Here is a 21,013-nt window from a genome sequence, read left to right as displayed (position 1 = left end):
TGCTGCTTGGCCTGCTGTGTTCATCCAGCTGTACACCTTGTTATCTCAGATTCTCCAGCATCTGCAGTTCCTACTATCTCTGAAACATTTCCTACTCATGCAGGACACTACTTAACATACATTTTGAGGCAAAGAAAGGGTCTTAGAATTGAACGGACCCTCACTGCATTTTGGCAGAAAGACCTTAGACAGTGATCTTTCCCCACTCCCCCTTGGTGACAGCTGCCCCAAGCTTTAGTGCATCCCTCAGCATGTAGTCCTGGACCTTGGAAAATGCCGGTCTGAAACACTTGATCGAGATCAATTCTTTATGCTGGAAGACCAATTTGTTTTGGGAAAACTAAAAAGTGTCTTTCAACGAGATGGTGGTCTTCCAGGCGCTGTTAATGTTTGTTCCAGTGTGCATCTCAGGGAGCAGACCGTAAAGCAAATAGTCCACTGTATGGAACTGCTTGGGATGAACATCAACAGAAATCACTGCATGTCTCCAGATCTTCATTGCAAAGGCACATTTTAGAAGGAGATGCTTTGAGACCGTGTGTGGTGGCAGTGAGAGTCCAGGCATATATGAAGGATGCCACGGGCTCTGTCCATCTCACCTCCAGCCAAGCTACGCCTTGTTGCTGCATAGTCTTCCACCACAGATCTTGCTGCCTGTCTTCGCTGAGGGGATGGCTTTCAGCTGTGTATTTTAGTCTCCCTTGTTCCAGACCTTCCTGATTGTTCTGTGGCCCTTGACTAATGGGGTCATGAGTAGGGTTCAAAGCATCCAATGGGGTAGTGCCAACATCCTCAGGCACTGGCTGGAAGTAAAGATGCCTGGAAGTCTGATCAATTGTCCTCCAAGATATAACCCCCAAGCTGGTTGTAACTGGTTCCCCCAAACTTTTATGACCTCTTTGGCCTTGGTTTCCAATGTTCTGTGTAGCCAATAGTTGCTGTTTAATATAGTTTGGCCAATTTACTGTCAGGCCCAATTTCTCTGGCTGTGGGTCATTTTATAATATTCACACAATCAGAGCCTTGGGTTAGATATTGCTGGTAGATAACTTTTGTGCTTTAAATTTCCTGCCATGGCAATAGTTGTCCAACTCTGTAACATTACTGAATGACTCTTCCAGCTAGAGCAGACATGACCTAGGACAAGGACTTTGTCTTGTGAGTAAGGGGTTTGGCTTGAGAACTGTTGAGGAATTTGGACTCAGGGCATGGGATCTGAAGCTTGGGCAGAAAGACAAAGAGAGTTTGCATATTTGAACATTGGAGTTTTGTAAGGAACACTGGGGGATTACAGCAGGTATGGCGACCAGCATTTGCAGCAGATTTGGGAGCAACAGCAATGTGGATAGAGGGAGCTGTGCTGAAAGAAGGATGAGTGAACCCAGGGGTCTTAACTGTGAGTAAACAGTAAAAGATTATTTCTTCTTGAGGGTGAATATGGAAGAGTGGAGTGAAGATAAAGATTCTCACTCAAAATTACACCTTTCATCACTTCAGGATGTTCTAAAATGCTTTACAACTAATGAAATACCATTGAAGTACAGTCATCTTGCAATCCAGCAGCGATGAAAGGCAATCTATGCAAAACAAGGTTCCTCAAGCAGTAACCTGATAATAACCAGGTATTCTCTCTTAGTCATGTTAATTAAGGATAAATATTTGCCAGATCATCCAGAGAATGCCCTTTCTTAAAACAGCCAATGCTAAAAGGACAAAGTTTGAACTGAAAACTATTGGACAAGTGCATTTCTTCATTAATGGTGATTGAGGCAGAGGCTAGAACATTATTTGAAAGAAAATGGAATAAATATTTGAAAATGAGGAATATGAAAGGATTTGAAGGGAATGAAGTTACAGAGGAGAGCACAGGAGGGTGATAGTGTCCATTACTGAGCTCCGGCACTGCCAATCTGAATGGCTGGCTCCTGCCGAGTTGGGAGTTCCTTCCCAGTGAAGGACAGAAGTCTGATTCTCAGAAGTTCAACCCTGCCCGGAGCACGTCATGACCAAAGGCTGACCTTCTTTCTGGCCACTGAGAACCTTCCTTCTGGAGGGTGCAAACAATTACCCCAACCTCTAATTTCCTGTCCATTGTTTAATGAGAAGTTACATGTTCCAATCACAGCATTATCATGACTCAATGAATGTACTTACAGCTAATCATTTGGTCAAACAGAAGTTCAGTAGTACTGAAAAAGACATATTTTGCAAAACTTTCCACCTTGCAATCATCAGACAATATTCAAAATTATCAAAGTGAAAACAGCATTTATACTGCATGACAGGAGAGTGCTGATTGATAGGCAAGCATTGTATAAATGGTATGGGTGTTGCCATGTAGAATGCATCAGGTAAAATGACTGACAGTCAACCGGTATGCTTTGTTTAAATTTAAAACCAGGCAGGTGGCCTCATTGATCAAGGAATTGCTCTAATAAATGAACCAGAGAATGTATGTCAGCACAGTTGAAGTAAGAATTTCTTTACACATCTTAATAGACTTCATCTTGCACTGAAATTCACATTTGAATTGAAGCAGTCAAATAAGCTCCCATTCGTTGATGTCCTAGTTCAAAAATTGGCTAAGGGTTTCTTTGCTACTGTCTTGTGCTTATAGTAAACAAAGCTCAGCAGTTACCTATTGGTCATCATTCATTGGTACATTCTTCATGACAACACCTCTACAAACCAGCGTCCACTTACGAACCAATCTGCACTTTTTCTCCCATACATTAATGTTGTTCTCCCATTGTTTTGGTATTTCTTGCAAAATGTCCTGATTAGTGCAAGATAAAAAGCTTCAGCAATGTGTGTCTTTTTTCAATAATACAGATACAATTCATGCTACAGATTGAATGATGAACTGCAAAAAAAACCATTTCGCTCACATTTATACTCTTTCCACCACAAATTCAATTTTTGCATTTATATGAAGTTGGTGTAAAAACCAACATCTGTTAAAGTCTGGCTGGCTGACTCACTGAACATTAAACAAACTTACTGGAGACAAACTCTCAAAGAGGCCATAATGCCTCCTTAATAGGAATAATCTTGAACTAAGCCCTTCTCCCTCCCTCCATCCTCATGAAAATGACTGAAGTATGAAATGGAGCAAGGTTACCTGAGCCACGCATATTTGCTGTACCTATAGTGCTCTTGCTTATTTACATTCTCACCTGCTTGCATTTGTCTCTATCACTGCTTTTTTAACGTTAAAAAAAATTGAAAATTGAAAATGATCTCATGGTGCAGATGGTAAAATTTGACCAATGGTTTGCTCACACAAGATTAATTCAACAAATCGTGCTGATTAGTCTTAATGGCTGCAGATGGGTATGTATAGAAAATATGAAAAGAGTAATGAGTAAAGAAATCACAAAAAAGACAATCAATTAAGTAAATCTTAAGCTATATTTCTGCTCCTGTTTCAGGTTTGTGAAAGATTAATTCAGTTTAAATCAGGAAGGTCTACCACGGCAGAATTAAATTACGATCCTGTCACACTAAGTCTGATCCATTATGTCCCACTTAAAAATGGAATGACAACTTCAAGAAGTGGGAATTTGTGTTTCAAGCTTTCATTTGAAGTCGAAAATGAAGATATTCACTCAGTTTAAATGGGGCTTTTGAACAAAGCAAAATGAATGAAATAAATTAAAAACAAAGGAGCTAAAAAAAATTTAGATGCTGGTAATCTGAAACAAACACTAAAAATGCTGAAAACACAATAGGTCCACCAAATCTTCATTATGAAATTGATGAATTAATATTTAAGATCTTGCCTTTATTAGTCAGTGAGTATAGGTGTTGGGAGATCATGTTGAGGCTGTACTGGACATGGGTTAGGCCTCGTTTGGAATACTGTGTTCAGTTCTGGTCTCCCTGCTATAGGAGGATGTTGTGAAACTTGAAACGATTCAGAAAAGATTTATAAGGATGTGGCCAGGGTTGTAGTGTTTGAACTTTAGGGAGAAGCTGAATAGGCTGGAGCTATTTTTCCTGGAGCATCAAAGGCTGAGGGGTGACCTTATACAAGTTTGTAAAATCACAAAGGGCATAGATAGGCTGAATAACCAAGGTCTTTTCCCTAGGGTAGTGAAGTCCGAAACTAGAGGGCATAGGTTTATGGTGAGAGGGGAAAGATTTAAAAGGGACATGGGGTGCAACCTTTTCACTTAGAGAGTGGTGCATGTATGGAATGAACTGCCAGGGGAAGTGGCGCAGGCTTGTACAATTACAACATTTAAAAGGTGTATGGATGGGTATATGAATAGGAAGGGTTTAAAGGGATATGGGCTAAATACTGGCACATGTGATACGATTAATTTAAGATATCTGTTTGGTATGGACGAATTGGACCAAAGGGTCTGTTTCCATGCTGTACAGCTGTATGACTCTATGACTCTGTCCTTGCAGAATGGAACAATGTTACAGATAGATAGCATTTATAAAAGAACGGACGCACAAACGTACTTTCATTTATGCACGCACATAGTGGCAAAGGAGTTTAATATAGATAAATGTGAGGTGTTGCATTTTGTTAATGCAAGTCAGAGCAGGACTTATACAGTTAATGGTAGGGTCCTGTGGAGTGTTACCAAACAAAGAGACCTTGGGGCCCAGGTTCATAGTTCCTTGAAGGTGGATTTGCAGGTAGACAGGATAGTAAAGGTTTACAGTACGCTTGCCTTTATTGATCAATGCATTGAGTGTGGGAGTCGGAAGTTGTTGCAGCAGTACAGGGTATTGGTTAGGCCACATTTGAAATATTGTGTTCAATTCTGGTCTCCCTGCTATAGGACAGATATGATTAAACTTGAAAGCATGCAGAAAAGATTTGAAGGGTTTGAAGGGTTCAAGCTATACGGAGAGGCTGAATAGGCTGGGGCTATTGTCCCTGGCATGTTGGAGGCTGAGGGGTGAACTTGTAGAGGTTTATAAAATCATGAGGGGCATAGATAAGGGGATAGCGAAGGTCTTTTCCCAAGGGTAAGGAAGTTCAGAACTGGGGGACACAGGTTAAAGGTGAGAGGGAATGATTTAAAATGGACCTAGGGCAAAACCTTTTCACGTAGAGGGTGGTGCGTGTATGGAATGAGCTGCCGGGGAAATGGTGGAGGCTGGTACAATTACAACATTTTAAAGGCATCTGGATGGGTATATGAATAGGAAGTGTTTAGAGGGATATGGGCCAAATGCTGGCACTTGAGACTAGATTTATTTAGGATATCTGGTTGGCATGGACGAATTGGACCAAAGGGTCAGTTTCTGTGCTGTAGAGCTCTATGACTCTATATACACATAGGAACAGACTCAGAAACACCTGTAAAGTGTTAAGTGGAAAATAAAAGGTTGTTAAATGATATTGACAAGACACGGGAGGTATAATAGGAGAAGTTAAGGATATGAGCATAATTTTCATCTTTGCTGTTTAGGTGACAACTTTGGAGTGGATCACTTGCTCATTATAGAGTTTGTCCATGTTTCATTCTAATGAACTGTATTGAATAAAAATCAGGCACATTCTATAACAGGCAAGCAATCCATTTCATCAGTTTATTAGCCAAGCAGTAAAGATGGAAATTAGTAATATTTAAGAAATAGATAGGTACCAAGAAAATAAGTAAGACAAAAAAGGCTAAACTGAAGTTTGAACTGATGCACGTAGGCTAATTTTATTTGTTTAAAGGGATATTTCAGAAAGTTCATGATAGATCAATGGATAATTCAGTGAGATGACAGAGTGTGCTTCATTTTCTCTTTTTGCTACGCTGATACTGTCATAAGCAAGGGTTTAATGGAGTGATTTTTCTTGCTCAATCCCAGTTTCCCAGAATCTTCTCACACAATTGACATGGTGTAAAATTATGGTGCTTAAAAAGTATCTACTGTTTCCATGGGTTGCTATATTGGCATTATATTCAATACTGTTGTTTTGGTGCTTCTTTCAGTATTTCTATCGCCTGCTTTGCCAGGGTCAATTGGTCCTGAAATTTACTGAGGTGTGAGTGTCAGGGAAGAATTTTAGGATGAGAAATCTGCAAATTCGTCTAATTGACAGGCTTGGATCCTTGTTGGATCAGAAACACTCTAGCCACAGCTCTAGAGAAAGTCAGGAAATGTAGCTTGGTGAAAAGGAGCGTGAGAGTGTAAGGTGGTGAAGCAATTCCTTGGCTGGGGTCTGTTCCCAGTGAGGGTGATGGTCAATCACATAGGGGGCCCATTTGCAGGAGAAGGTGGCACCTTGCCTAAGAGCAGGGAAAGGCTGATGTTGGACAGGTAAGTTTGACGAGCTGACAGGGTAGGAAGCTCTCCTGATTCGTTTGGCCCTCAAATAGTGTTATAGAGACAGATTTTCCACAAAGCTTTCCTAATTCCTCTATCTAATGTGTTTCCTGAGGTCTGGCAAACCCAGCCAGCCAGGGTTGAACCTGGGAAAATCTGAGGCAGCCTCTTGAAAACATTCAAATGGATAATCATTTCCTGTGATTAAGTTGGTTGGCTAAGCCACTTGACCCCATGTCCATTAGAGCTGCAGTTGAGAGGGTTGAAAATGACTGAGATAGGATTTGAATTTTAAAAATTTTTGACATCCCACCTAACCCCAAAATTGCCATTCTTTCTTGGGTTGGAGAAGGAGGTGTTACAATTATCCCATTGTTATTTTGGGGCTCCAATAGCAGCTGTTTAGATACTACTTTGCAAATATACTTTTGAAAAACACTTTTAAAAGCATTTAAAAGATAAATATGAAATGTTAATTCATGTCCATCCAACGATCTGCAAACAAGTATGGGTTTTGTGGGTTAGTTCCAGTGGCTACCTCTGAGCCAGGAGGCCTGGTTCATGTCCCACCTGCTCCAGAAGTGTGTAATAACATCACTGAACAGGTTGATTACAAAAATATAATCATCCTCACTCAACGAAAATGTTTATATTGGTCTGCTGGACGTGGCTAATGGCCCCAACTAAGGATAATTCATTGGAATAATAAAGTAGCTTAGTTTCTAGTATAAAATAGAATGGGACTAAGTTACCAAGTGTCAATATGTTTTGAATAACTAGTTCTTGATTTATGGACAATAAGACCTGCTGGCATGGTGGCTTAGCAGTTAGCACTGCTGCTTCAGTGCCAGGGACCTAGGTTTAATTCCACCCTCGGGAAACTGTCTGTGTGGAGTTTGCACATTCTCCCCATGTCTGCGTGGGTTTCCTCTGCGTGCTTCGGTTTCCTCCCACAGTCTAAAGATGTGCAGGTTAGGTGGATTGGCCATGCTAAAATGCCCATAGTGTTCAGGGATGTGTAGATTAGTGGGGGGAGATAGTAGGAACTGCAGATGCTGGAGAATCTGAGATAACAAGGTGTAAAGCTGGATGAACACAGCAGGCCAAGCAGCATCAGAGGAGCAGGAAAGCTGACATTTTGGGCCTAGACCCTTCTTCAGAAATTAGGGGGATTGTTCTGGCTGGGACGTTCTCAGGGTCAGTATGGACTTGTTGGGCCGATGAGCCTGTTTCCACACTGTAGGGATTCTCTATATCCCAGCTGGCCATTAAAAATTCCAAGATTTGTTCATATCAGTTTTTGAAGGCCTGGAAGAGGTGAGAGAAGGTCTTGTACATCTGCTGTTTGGAAATTCGAGAACTGGTTTCTCTGTTTCCTTTGTGCATCTGTTTTATGTTAGTGTATTTTGTTGTTTACTCTTCAGATTTCCAATGCAGTGTGTGGAGCATGAAGTGATAAATACACCCAATTTCCTGTTTTGTTTGTCTTGGTTGGCCAAGTGACAGATTAACAGAGAAGCTCCAGTAGTGCATTCCCCAGACTTTTAAAATAAAGAAACATGCCTTTTAAAAGCCTTCTTTAAAAATGTTTTGTGAAGTCATTTTTTTTCTCTGAGAAATGGAGAGAATAAGTTTTCAAACCCATGATTTAACATGCAAGTTATCAGTTTTTCTTTCTTTGCCATTTCTCTCCAGCAGTTTTTAACCTCATCTCCTATCCTGACAAGATTAATGAGCTGGCCCCATGTCAGTTTTTCTCCACTGAGCCCACTATTCATGACATACCATGGCAGACTTTCTTTTTCGTTTTACCTGGGGAATGCTGTCTTCACAGCACAGTAAACAGGAGATGAGGGAAAGATTTTGGAGGCCAAACCTGAAGGAACAAAATGTGGGTAACATCTGGGTGGTGGTGGGGGGTGTTGTGTGCACCCAATTGCACAGAAATGATGTGGGCCTTTTCCTTTATGTCTTTGCACAAACATTTGGATTTAAAATGGCTTTCTCACTCTGGACAACCTGCTCAGTCCAACAATATTCACCATTCTATCCATGTCAATTGGCTTAACAACCAGCTCAGCAAACCATTAATTATTTATTTAGAAATGGTGGACAGGCTACTGATTTTGTCACCTGTCTACTGTTTTATGGTGACTGGGTCAGGGATCGGTAAGAAGTTGGTGAGGAAGCAATCTATTATATTATACATGCTCCTTCACCAAAACCATGTCAAACGGGGCATTATAAAATCCAGCCCAAGCTTTATGTGCTCCACTGTCAACTCTGCCATCGGAGCAGCAGCAACCCACTCACCTGTTGTAGAGCGTGGCATCAATAGATTAGAGCAGGAGATGAACTCAACTAGACTACTGTCTAGAAATTCTCATCTCCACTACATAGGATTTCAGGGGGCTTCCCTGACTACAGTTTAGAATAATGCCAGTAGAGAAATATAGGCAGGGTGTGACTCACCCATGAGGGAAATGCCAACTCGCAAGGCCACTTGAACTCAGTGCTGAGTTCATATTTACTCTAATTTTACTGTAGCAAAAGCCTTAACACACCAGGTGGGAGTTGACCATTTTTACAGTAGATATCAGTACACTTGAAAGGTGGAAAGGGTGTGTAGAACCATCATGGTGTAATGTTATTTAAATCCCCAGTCCTCTAAAAATAGTTGGAATGAACTGTTTGTTGACATTTTCCCAAAGATTATCATTAGGTAATTAAGCATGTTTGGCTGTTTTTCACATGTTACATCCTAGATGGAAGATCCTGAAATCACAGTTTGATTGAATGCTCAAAGAGGATAGATGATTGTTTTTCGAAAGGTATATAAGCACTTGAGTATATTTAAAGTTAATAAGGGACGATGGTGGTGAGCAAAGAGGCTGTAAAGTAACAATAAGTTGGCATGGAAGTGGCATGGTGAGTTGTGGGAAGGTAAGGTGAGGAGGTCTGAGTTCAAGTTTCACCTGCTCCAGAGGTGTGTCATACATCTCAGAACAGGTTGATTCCAAAATATGTAAAATTTAATTGTGTAAGCTCCAGAGAATTGAGTGGGGCCTTTTTAAACAGCACAGCTCAGCACTTGGTACTCACCTCTAAATTGCATCTGACGAAGACAGGCCTGACCCTATCCCAAGCCTCTCTCTATCCCACATCCACCTGCTGTAATTAAAAACCTTTCTCCTGAATGTGCAAAAGGAATAGATTGATTGATTGATTTACTGTCATGTGTACCGAAATACAGTGAAAAGTTTTTTTTTTTTTACGAGCGTTACGGGCAGATCACAGCAAGCAAAGGATGTACAGATCAAAAAGACTTAGAGGCATACAGGTAACATTGCAGGTTACATTATTTGAGGCTAGAGTCCATTCAAAAGTCTGATAACGGCCAGACAGAAGCTGTTCCTGAACCTGTTTGTGCGTGTATTCAGGCTTCTGTACCTTCTGCCTGACGCAAGAAGTTGTAGGAGGTCATTACCAAGGTGTTGGCTGCCATTCCACGGCAGCGAGCCGTCTAAATAGAGTCCGTTGATGGAAGGTTGGCTTCTGTGATGGTCTGGGCTGTGGACACCACCTTCTGCAGTCTCTTATGGTCCTGGGCAGAGCAGTTTCCGTACCAGGCTGTTATGTACCTGGACAGTATGCTTTCAATGGTGCATCTGTAGAAGTTGGTGAGAGACCTTACGGACATGCCAAATTTCCTGAACCGCCTATGGAAGAAGAGGCACTATTGTGCCTTCTTGACTGTCACATTTACATGGGAAGTCCAGGACAGGTCGTTGGTTATTGTCACTCTGATGAACTTGATGCTGTTAACTCTCTCAACCTCAGTTTTGTTGATGAAGATGGGGGAGTGTTCTCCTCCTTTCTTTCTGAAGTCGATAATAAGTTCTTTAGTTTTGCCAACATTGAGAGACAGATTGTTTTCACCACGTCACCAGGCCCTCTACCTGATTGCAGCCTCTGGGTCAGAAAACTGAGGAGCCAGTTGTAGAGGGCAGAGCCAAGATCAAGGCCACACAGTTTTGAGATCAGTTTGGAGGGAATAATGGTGTTGAAGGCGGAGCTGTAGTCAACGAGCAGAATGTAGGTGTCTTTGTTGTCCAGATGTTCCAGGGATGAATGCAAGGCTAGGGATATGGCATCCTCTGTGGGCCTGTTACATCAGTAGGCAACTTGTAGGGGATTGAGGCAGGTTGGGAGACTGGAGTTGATGTGGGCCAAGACCAGCCTCTCGAAGCACTTCATGATTATAAAGATCAGAGCCACTGGGCAGTAGTCATTAAGGCACAGTGCATGTGCTTTCTTAGGTACAGAGATAATGGTGGTCTTCTAGAAGCAAGTGGGAAGTTTGGCTTGTAGAAGGGAAAGGTTGAAGATGTCAATGAGCACCTCCACCAGTTGGTCTGCACAGGATCTGAGTGCTCAGCCGGGGACACCTTCCGGGCCCATGTCTTTCCTTGGGTTGACTCCCAGGAAGATTGATCTGACTTCTGAAGCAATGACAGAGGGAACAAGTGTGTCTGGGGCTGTCGGGGCAGGCATCGCCATACCAGTGGTATTCTGCTCAAACCGAGCATAGAAAGCATTGAGTGTGTCAGGGAGGGATGTGTCTTTATCCACTATCTTACACTATTTCATTTTGTATTCCATATTGTCATTTAGGCCTTGCCATAGAGGGCCAGAGTCTGTTTGGAGAGTCTGGGCCTCTAACATGGTCCAGTACTGCCTCTTGGCATCCCTGATGGATTTGCGGACGTCATATCTGGATTTTCTGTACTGGTCTGGGTCACTCGATTTGAATGTTGCACATCTGATCTTCAGTAGGGAGTGGATTTCTGGTTCATCCAAGGTTTATGGTTGGGTACACTCGGATTGACTTCTTTGGTACACAGTCCTTCATGCATTTGCTAATGAAGTTGGTGATGGTGGTGGTATACTCGTCTAGGTTTTCCGCTGAACACTTGAACATGGTCCAGTCCACTGAGTCCATGCAGTCCCGGAGATGGTCTTCTGCTGCCTCAGACCAGCACTGAACTTCTTTTCGTGAAAGATTTTCCCATTTCAGCTTCTGCTTTTAAGCTGGAAGGAGGAACACAGCACTGCGATCTGATTTTCCAAAGTGTAGGCAGAGGATTGAGCGGTAGGCGTCTTTGCTGGTTGTGTAGCAGTGGTGCAGAATGTTTGGTCCTCTGGTGGGGCCGGAAATGTGTTAGTGGTACTTTGGAAACACATACTTGAGGTTGGCTTGGTTGAAGTCACCAGCCACAATGAATAGGGCTTCAGGGAATTTTGCTTCTAGTGTTTTAGTGACAGTGTAAATCACGACCAGGGTATTTCGTCACGTCCGCGTGTGGTGGTATGTAGACTGCTGTCAGGATGGTGGCGGTGAACTCTCATGGTAGGCAGTAGGGACGGCATTTTACTGTCAGGTACGCTAGATTCAATGTAATGATCTAAAAAGGAAGCTTAATCTATGACGCAGAATAGTAACCACTGGGGGAGTTTTAATCTTGGACGATGGTGTAAAATGTGAAATATCAGCTCAGACACTCATTTAGCACTCCTTTGAACTTAACTTTCCACTGAAATCACATACTGAATCATCAATTTGAGCCAAGGTTTAATTGAAAATGCCAAACTAATGTCGAATGCTTTCCTTCATGAAGACAAAATAGTAATGTAATAATGAAAACATCTTCCGATCTTTGGTGATTTCAATCTGCATTCTCTTCTGTTACCTCCATTGGATTACCTGCCCTCTCTTTACTCAGCTAGCCCTAACTTGGATCTAGTTCTTACTTCAGTAATTTAGCTGGGTTGCCAATGCCTGATACATTTTCCTAGGTAGTCTAAGTAGACCCCTTTAGGAAACATCCCAATCTATACCTATCCATCAAAAATATCTTTTCGTTATGACTCCTCTCACAAGGTCATCCTTGACCTAATTATAGCACAAAGAGCTTTGAAACACTCTATTGAAACTGCTTGCAAAATCAAGGTCTCTGAACTATCTTATAATTGACTTATTCAAAAATCTGAATTAATTTAAAAGAATATAACCTTCCTGTCTTGAAGCTGATTGAGTGTCCTTACCAAGTCTGGGTGTTCTAAATCACTATTATAAGTTCTTAATGATACTTCCCATGAATTTTTTTTGGTACTGATGTTTGCTTCAAATTTATGACAACATTCCATGCTTTCCTTCCCAAAATTTATTATCTCATAGCTCACCATCTTAAATTATTTTGTCACTAAAATGAACAAAAGGTGTTGTTGACAATGCAATCATAATTCCCTAATTGAAGCCTTGTTGTGAGAGGATCCCAATTGATGTAGGCAGATGCAAGATGATCCTTTATTACCGTTACTTCCAAATATATTCTCTCTCCAAGAAACAGAAATTGATGTTACTATGACAATAATTAAATTTATGCAAATAAAGCTAATTAATACCCTTCATGCCTGATCTCATGAACTTTTAAAATATTTATTCTGGAAAACATGACGGAAATATAAACAGTATTGAAGTGATAACTGTAAAAGTGATATTCCTCAAAACAGAATTTCCTGTAGAATGGGAATTAAAAAACCCTTAAACAATGGTAGATTCCAGGTTTTTCTTTAAAATTAAACATCATGAATATCTACTATTGGCATAATTGCACAAAAGTTGAACAGATGTAGGATGGTAGATAGTAGACAGATAATAGAACAGACAGAGTATTGCATCGCTCTATAGATAAATAATTTGAATAACAGGATGCTCAGATCTATGTTGATTTTTCAATGTATTTACATTAATCTAATTATGGTACTTTTCTTCATCAGATTCACTTGTCAAGAATCAAACTTCCTTTTGTCATCCAGAGCCATCCATCCTACCAGATTTGTCCGAAGACATCCCCCAGTGTTGTACTGGGTGGAGGAAGAAATACAGGTGCAAGGACCCTTGCAGATATCAAGGCCAGAGCACAACAGGCTAGAGCACAGAGAGAGGCAGCTGCAGCAGCAACAGCTGGTACAGCAGGAGATGGAGGAACCAGCAATACAGGATCAAGTGGAGGACAGACCAGAACATTGGCAGATATTAAAGCACAAACAAAGGCAAAATTACTTGCAAAACACCTTGCAAGAACACTGTTACTGCATTCAGATGAACAGCCCTCTTGTAAACAAGACAGAACTGCAGAGAGGGATATGCAGGACACCAACCTTTCAAAGAGTGAGGAGATAGTTAAAGCAGGGCATATCCCTTCCATAAATACATTTATAACATGCTGTACTGAAAACACCCCTGTTCTAAAAGTAGATGACAGTGTCACCAATGGTGCTATGTCTTACTCTCCTGATAATGCTGCAGTGGCAAACCCTGCTGTCAGTAATACAGTATCCAACTGTGTCAGTAATGCTACAATTTTACACTGCACTGACAATATTGCAGTGCCAAGCACTGCTAGTCTTGCTCTGACCACCTCTACAGACAATATCACTGTACCCAACTCTAGTGTCGAGGAACAGTATCCTCACAATATTATTGAACAGAAATATACTAACAACATTGGCACGCAAAGCTGTGTTGATAATTGTGTCACGTCAAGTCATGCTAACAGAAATTCCATATCAAGTAGTGCTACTAGTAACACACTGCCAAGTTGTACTAATGAAATTATTGTCCCAAGTACTAATAATGTTGGTTATAATATTGTCTCTCCATGTTCTGCTGACATTGTTTCCAAAGCTCACACTGAACATAGATCCATACAATGTTCACCTGAAGGTATTGTTTTGTCTGGGTATTGCGTCAGGGCAAGTTCTCCTAATAAAAGCTCAACTCCAAACTCTAGTGATGATATGACCATTCTCAACAGTAACGAAAATGAAGTTAATAACTGCCATGATGCTTTTGGGTGTCAGTCTGTTGGTAACACCACATTGTGTAGCTCTGTTACCAGTACAGGCATTTCAAGTTTCAATAATAGTTTGAATTTTACCAGTGATATCAAAATGCCTACTAACTCCAGTGTTGAAACTATCCCAAATTCCACAAACCTGTCACTCAATCTGGAATCTATTTCAGCACTCGAGGAAAACAGTAGTAGAATTACAAATGCTGAGCTTTTAAACTCTTCGAAACCTCTTATCATTACAGAAGGACCCACTAATCCTGATATAGGTTACACTGTAGCTAATTCACAAACCATGCTAAGAAACTACTTTTCAAATTTCGGTCTGGATTCCCAGGTTGAAATGGTTAAAATTGAAGATGCCTTCAACAGTAAAGTACATTCTCAGGAATTTGTCAGTAACTGGCTTGAATCAGATTGTTTTAATCAATTACAAAACAGCAGCAGAAGCAATTACTGTCATATCTTAACAGACCAAGAGAAAGACAGTCAACTGCTACCATCTAAAGACTCACAAGGAAAAACACTCCATCCTGAAACAACAGACACCAATGGTCTACAGTTTGAACTTACTGATCTGCAGCATCAAACTTTTACACTTAAAAACTCAACGGATTTAGAAGGAATGGTTAGTAATAACCAGGAGCAAGCTATTTCAGGCCCAAGTAAACGTAGTCATCATGTTAGTGAGGAAACACAAAGTGTGAATGAACTAGTGAGTAATGTTAACGAAAGACACAGTTTGAATACCCATAAAGAATATGATGATGGTACAGTAAAGAATGATAAATTGTACACTTATACAAACCCAGAAGAGACCACAGATACAAAAAAAAGAACATTAGAGTCTCTTAGTATTCTTGTTGAGGCCAAAGGTGACCAGTCTAGGCTTGAGGAACAATATTTGGCCTCTGAAACTAAACTGGGAGAGCATCCAGAAAAGTGTAATGCTATAGAAAATCACCCTCAAATTAATCCAATGATAGACAATTTGCAAGGAAAAAGTTCTAAAGCACCTTTAGGCACAAATGAGTCTCAGACCTTCACATTAGCAGCTATTGAAAACCAAGAAAGAACTTCTGCTCCTGGAGGCACTAATCGTCACCTTTCATCAGTTGAAGCCAATAACCCTCTTGTAACACAGTTGCTACAAGGCAATCTGCCGTTGGAGAAAGTACTGCCTCAGCTTAGATCGGGTGCCAGGCTTGAAATTAATCGACTTCCGTTGCCTTCTCGAGGGTCTGCCGAATCCAAAGTGACTACAGCAGATCGAGATGTCACCATTAATATTCCTCACACTCCTCAGGCCTCAATGGGGCATACATGGGGTACAGTATGGCAAATTCAATGCAAAACCCGTGACATGCATATAAGCAAAAGACAGGCTAAGTCAGTAGGAGAACAGTCACAAAGTAGGTTTAATCAAGCAAAGCAGTTCACTGCTGTCGGTGTTAAAATGTGGGCCGAGGATCAATCAGGGGAACAGCAGACAATATTTAAACAGGAATGGATCAACAAAACTTTTATTCAGCACAAAGTCGCTCAAAGCCAAGTGTTTAAAGAGCACAAGAGAACTTCGCCTTCATGCAGTTTTGAGCAAAATTTGTTGACCAGTAGTGACAACAGCGGCAGCTTGAATGTTGAAGTCCCAGTCTCACAGAGACAGCACACTCACCAAAAATCTGTTATTTTGCGAGGATTGGCTGATTCAGAAACCTCACTGCAAGCTACCCCAGCAACCACACTAGCCTATGCCACTCCAAATGCATTAACATTCAACCGACCTCTGGAAAGAAGCAGCCCAGCATTTAACACCACAACACAAATCATTGCATTTACAGACACAGATCAGGAAAGCACAGATGCCATTTTCTCAAATAGTGTTAAAAATAAGCAAACTGAAAGCAGCTGCAGAGGAAAACAAAGTGTCCAGAATAAATCTGTAAAACATTTTGTGACTCCAAGCGAATGTGAAGTACCACCTAATCAAAACCTAAGATCTGTTTCTATGGAAACCAATAAAAGACCAAGTTTGCTTTCTACAACTGACACCTGTAGTGCAATTAAAATGGAGCAGTTTTCCGTTGAGGGCTTAAACAATGGCTGTGCAGTGGATGTCAAAGATATGGCAAGTTACCATAATAAAACAAAAGAGCATGTAAAGGATTTTGGACCAACAATGGATATATTTTTAGGCAAAATAGTAAATGAATCTGACTTTTCTTCTCCTCTGCCCTCGGGGTCTGGTAAACCAGTTTCACAGGTTGCTACTTCAAAACTTCTGCATCAACAGCAACTCTATGGCAATTATTCTACATTACATTTCAGTGGAACTAATTTAAAACAAGCTGCTTCTGTTATTGAACAGTCCATTGGTAGTTTTTTGGGAAGCAGTGGAAACAGCACTATTACTTTGTCTCATCAGAACACTCCCGTTCCAACTCATAGATTTTCCGATAATGGTGGTGAAGAATTAGAATTGAAGTGCTCTTGCAGGCTTAAAGCCATGATTATGTGTAAAGGATGTGGAGCCTTCTGCCATGATGACTGCATAGGGCCTTCAAAATTATGCGTAGCATGCTTAGTAGTACGATAGAGAATGTCTAATCAAAAGAATTATATCCACCCAATGTATAACACAGGAATAGCAAGATTTTGACTGTACATGATCATGCTAAGGAATTGTAAAGGGTATCTTGTAAATCCTTTGAGAAGTCCATTGAACTACGCAAAGTTTCAAGATTATAATGTTTATTCCAATTATATTCTGGATTAATGAATTTTCTACATTCATTAAATTCTAATTCTAGCTGAGTTAGCAATAGATGTAGATGATTATAAATGACTGCTATATGTTGGTATGCCAATTCAGCCCTCAATGAATTGGTAGGGAGAGAGGGCTGCACTGGCAATTCCATGCAGTATGCATCCAATAAAAAGAGCAGGGCCATAATTCTGTCTTCCTAGCAACAGGAATAGCATTAAGGTTACTGGCAGCATTGTGAGAGCAAGTGTTCGGTCTTTCTCAGTCCAATGGCAAATAAGCGAGCAACCCAAAAACACAAAGTTAAAATAAAATTATGGGAAATATTTTATTCTAGGTGCGATATAATATTAAATACATTACTTTGAAAGGATTTCTGTTTTTAAAGGGTTAAAAATCCTTTTGGATACTAAAATAGTTTGCAAATAGTTTGTTGAAAGATTTTTTATCATTTACAGATAAGCGCATTTTTTACTTTCTTTGTAGGATTTGAGAGAGTCCTATAAGAGAAGTTCAAAATTCTACAGGGTTTGTCTTTGCAAAGGTCTATTCTTAGGTCTATCGCAGACTAATCAGCAATTACGTTAATTATGTGCCAGAATACTGAATGCACAAATTTGCATACTCCATGTCTGAAACACTAAAGCCAGCTGAGTTTTTAAATACAGAAACTATATGAGTTGTATAAAAGGAAAGCTTGGTTAAATCTTAGCACTATTTTTTAAGTTTTATAATAGTAGGTTTTATAGTCTTCAAATGAATTCTGCACCAGGATCCTGGACGTCAGCACATCTGAGACTGAAACACAATGTGCATGAGTTTAAGTGTATTTTTGTGTAGTTTTATCATTATAATAGGTAGACTACTGTCTCTGAGTCTTCATCAGTGTGGGTAATTTTTAGCCGTTTAAAAGCACTGATAATTTACATAAGCTGCTTCTGGGGCTAGTTTAACCCCAAATTGTATCATGATACTGTAATTATCCTGGCAATGTTAGGCAAAGCAGGGTTGTAGTTCATCAATATTACAACCAAGTATACCAAATGGAAACTTGGTATAAAACTTGTTTGATTAGTTAGATCATTCAAGCATTACACGTAAAAATGTTTTTTTTAAATTGGGGAAATTGATGAAAGCAAACAAGTACAATATTTTTCAGAGAAATATCGTAGCCTGCATTTATTTAAAATAGTGTTACTATTAACATTGCTCATCCATATTTGTTACCTTTCTAATTCACTTTCATCATGCAATAGCACTTTGTAAGAGTATGCAGCAAACGCAACAAATGTAGAATTGATTGAATTTGTTTTTTGTGATATGTTTGTTAGTTAATGGAATATGGTTGGATCATGCAAACGTTTTTCATCTTTTTAAACAAATCTATGTGTTGCACAAAAACACGAGGATCTCACAGGACATTGATGCTGCTAAACTGGGTTACTAGGTATTTATAGACCATTGTAAGCTTATAGTCCAAGAAATTACCAATGAAGAGCATCATATGTAATTTCAAGGATCTTTAAAATCACGTAACAATCCAATCTCCCCTGATGTGATGGAACCTTATTTACTGCTATCACAATCTATTTTAATTGAATTAATCTTTAATGACTAATCATTTTCAAAGGCTTTGTTTCATACCCTGCTCCCTAGAATTTAAATAACTCATAACTCATGGAATCACTCATAATTTCATAACAATTGCCCAATCTTCATTTGTAAACATGAGCAATGAGTACTAGTATGGAATATGGAGTCACAAGAACGCTGACTGTGATCTTATCCAATAATCCACACATGTACGGATAGATATAATTGCTGTTTGACTCAACCATAGTCTGTGACAACCCTGCAGTGACCATTTCCAAGAGACCCCACATGATTAAAAACCAATTAGGCACCAACTGGTTAAGTGTTCTCATTTCTGGGCTCTGCAAGATTGATGTCTTGTGCTGCCAACCAATCAGAGGCCAATAGACCTCCAGGCCAGTCAGGCAGGTCTGGGGGAAGGAAATCAGTTTAAAGGGAGGAAGGCTTATCCACAGAATTGACAACAGAAACCAGCAAAGAGCCCATGTCCTCATCCTAGACCTGCTGTTTAGTAGTCCAATGACATTACCACCACATTAACATCCACCCTCATCTGCTATCCTGTATAATGTCTGTTGACAGGATTCTGAGCTGGGTTAAGGTTTAGCACCTTCCTGGTCTATATAACTCAGCACTTATCAGCAAATCAAGAGTTCTATAATTTAATAGGCCCATTTGTTTTTACTGCATATTAAACAAATTTAAACTGAGTATAGAATTTCAATCAGAAAGCAAACCAATTTTTATACTTAGACTCAGGTAGAGTAAGTAAAATTGTTCCAGTAAATTAATGCATCCCAATCGAGTGATAGGAATCACTATTGTAAAATGCATTTTCTAAATTTTTATCTGTGCTGCAGATGCATTTTCTATCTGCGCTGCAATCAATCCTGCTATCAATGGTATCTGTGCCTATTGGTCAAGAGTGAAAGGTGCAGCAGGACCTTGCAAGGAGGAAAGAACCAAATAAATTAACATACACCTCAGTACTTTGCCAATGTTAATGAATACTACATTATCTTAACGCCATCAAAAGCAATGTGCTTAGAGTATAGAAACAGTTTTGTTAAATCTAACTTAAATAATCTAAAGCCTGGTAATTGTCCATGGCAGTTGAAGTAGTTTTGCAAACTATTCTATCTCTGTTCTTCATGATCAGATTTAATGCATGAGTTTGTTATTCATCATTGCCTGATAGATTACATATATGAATGGTTACCTGGTCAACTAAATAGTTTCCAGATCATAATTATTGGATCCATTGTGTTAGATTCATAAAATCATATAGATTTGTTCCTTGAAATGCCTTTAGTAAAAGATCAGCAATTAACCTCAGGACTCTGTCTCTTGTATAAAGGAAAAAAAAGCACTATAAAAGGGGTATTAATGGGGATTTGTTTTTATTGTTTTCTTGTTTTGGTGTGAAAAAGCTATGGTTAAAGTTTTTTTAGAAATGCATTTTACTTAACTTTCATAAACTTTTATTAATATGATCTCAAGAGTGCTTGTAAAACTCTGAACCATAAACATGACGGTAAGCATTGGTTGCTAACAATTATGAATATTATTACACATATACAAATGCAGAATAAATTAACACAGCAGCCAGCATTAATGTAACAAGAATTAATTGTTTTATATGTTAAGATGTATTTTAAAATCTTCAATATGAGCCATTTCAAACTATTTTAGAGTAAAATTCCATTTAGTTTTCAAAATGTTGTTGCCCATTGCTATTGCAAGACCTACTTCACAATTCTTCCCAGTAGCAGTTGTGTCATTTTGCTTAGTTTAAATACTTTTAGTACAAAAGTGGCTGAATTGGAATAGAATCCCTACAGTGTGGAAATAGGCCATTCAGCCCAACAAGTCCACACTGACCCTCTGAAAAGCATCCCACCCAGACCCATTGCCCTACCTTACCCCTGTGACCCTGCATTTCCCATGGCTAATGCACCTCACCTACACATACCAGGACCTTACAGGATAATATAGCATGGCCACCTAACCTGCATATCTTTGGACTGTGAGAGAAAACCCACACAGACACAGGGAGAACATGCAAACTCCACACGGTTGCCCAAAGTTGGAATTAAACCCAGGCTCCTGGTGCTGTGAGGCAGCAGTGCTGACCACTGAGCCACTGTGCTGCCCTTAATTACTGGAAATACATTCTTGTTTCAGAATATTCTAAGTAGCATCTCACTCTCACACTCTTCAGGGAAATAAATCATAAATGTGAATATTAGTTTAAGGCACAGGTGCAAACCTTAAGCTCCTCTTCCAAACCAAATGCTGTGCCCTTTAAGTTTTAACTTTAGATGCTTTTAGACGTACAAACATTGTTTTTTAATTGGGAAATTTACAAAAAGGGTTCTATAAAATGTTGAGAATAAATCATTGATTTTAAAAGCTGTAAATTGTACAAGTGCAACTGGATATTTCTGCATCCATT

At 39.8% G+C, this 21,013-nt stretch overlaps 1 protein-coding gene across 1 annotated transcript in view; it reads left to right on the top strand.

Moving 5' to 3' along the window:
• The window catches only part of LOC109911668 (ASXL transcriptional regulator 3), a 269,254-nt gene extending 252,457 nt beyond the window's left edge, over positions 1-16,797 (top strand). The window contains exon 13 of the mRNA XM_048596328.1: positions 13,126-16,797. Coding sequence (XP_048452285.1) covers positions 13,126-16,797 — 3,672 coding nt within the window. The remainder of the gene's footprint in view (positions 1-13,125) is intronic.
• The last annotated feature ends 4,216 nt before the right edge of the window (positions 16,798-21,013 follow it).

Source organism: Rhincodon typus, chromosome 4 (assembly GCF_021869965.1).
Source record: "Rhincodon typus isolate 14 chromosome 4, sRhiTyp1.1, whole genome shotgun sequence".
Classification (NCBI taxonomy): domain Eukaryota; kingdom Metazoa; phylum Chordata; class Chondrichthyes; order Orectolobiformes; family Rhincodontidae; genus Rhincodon; species Rhincodon typus.
The sequence above is the reverse complement of the archived record's forward strand: the minus strand, read 5'-3'. Positions and strand labels throughout refer to the sequence as shown.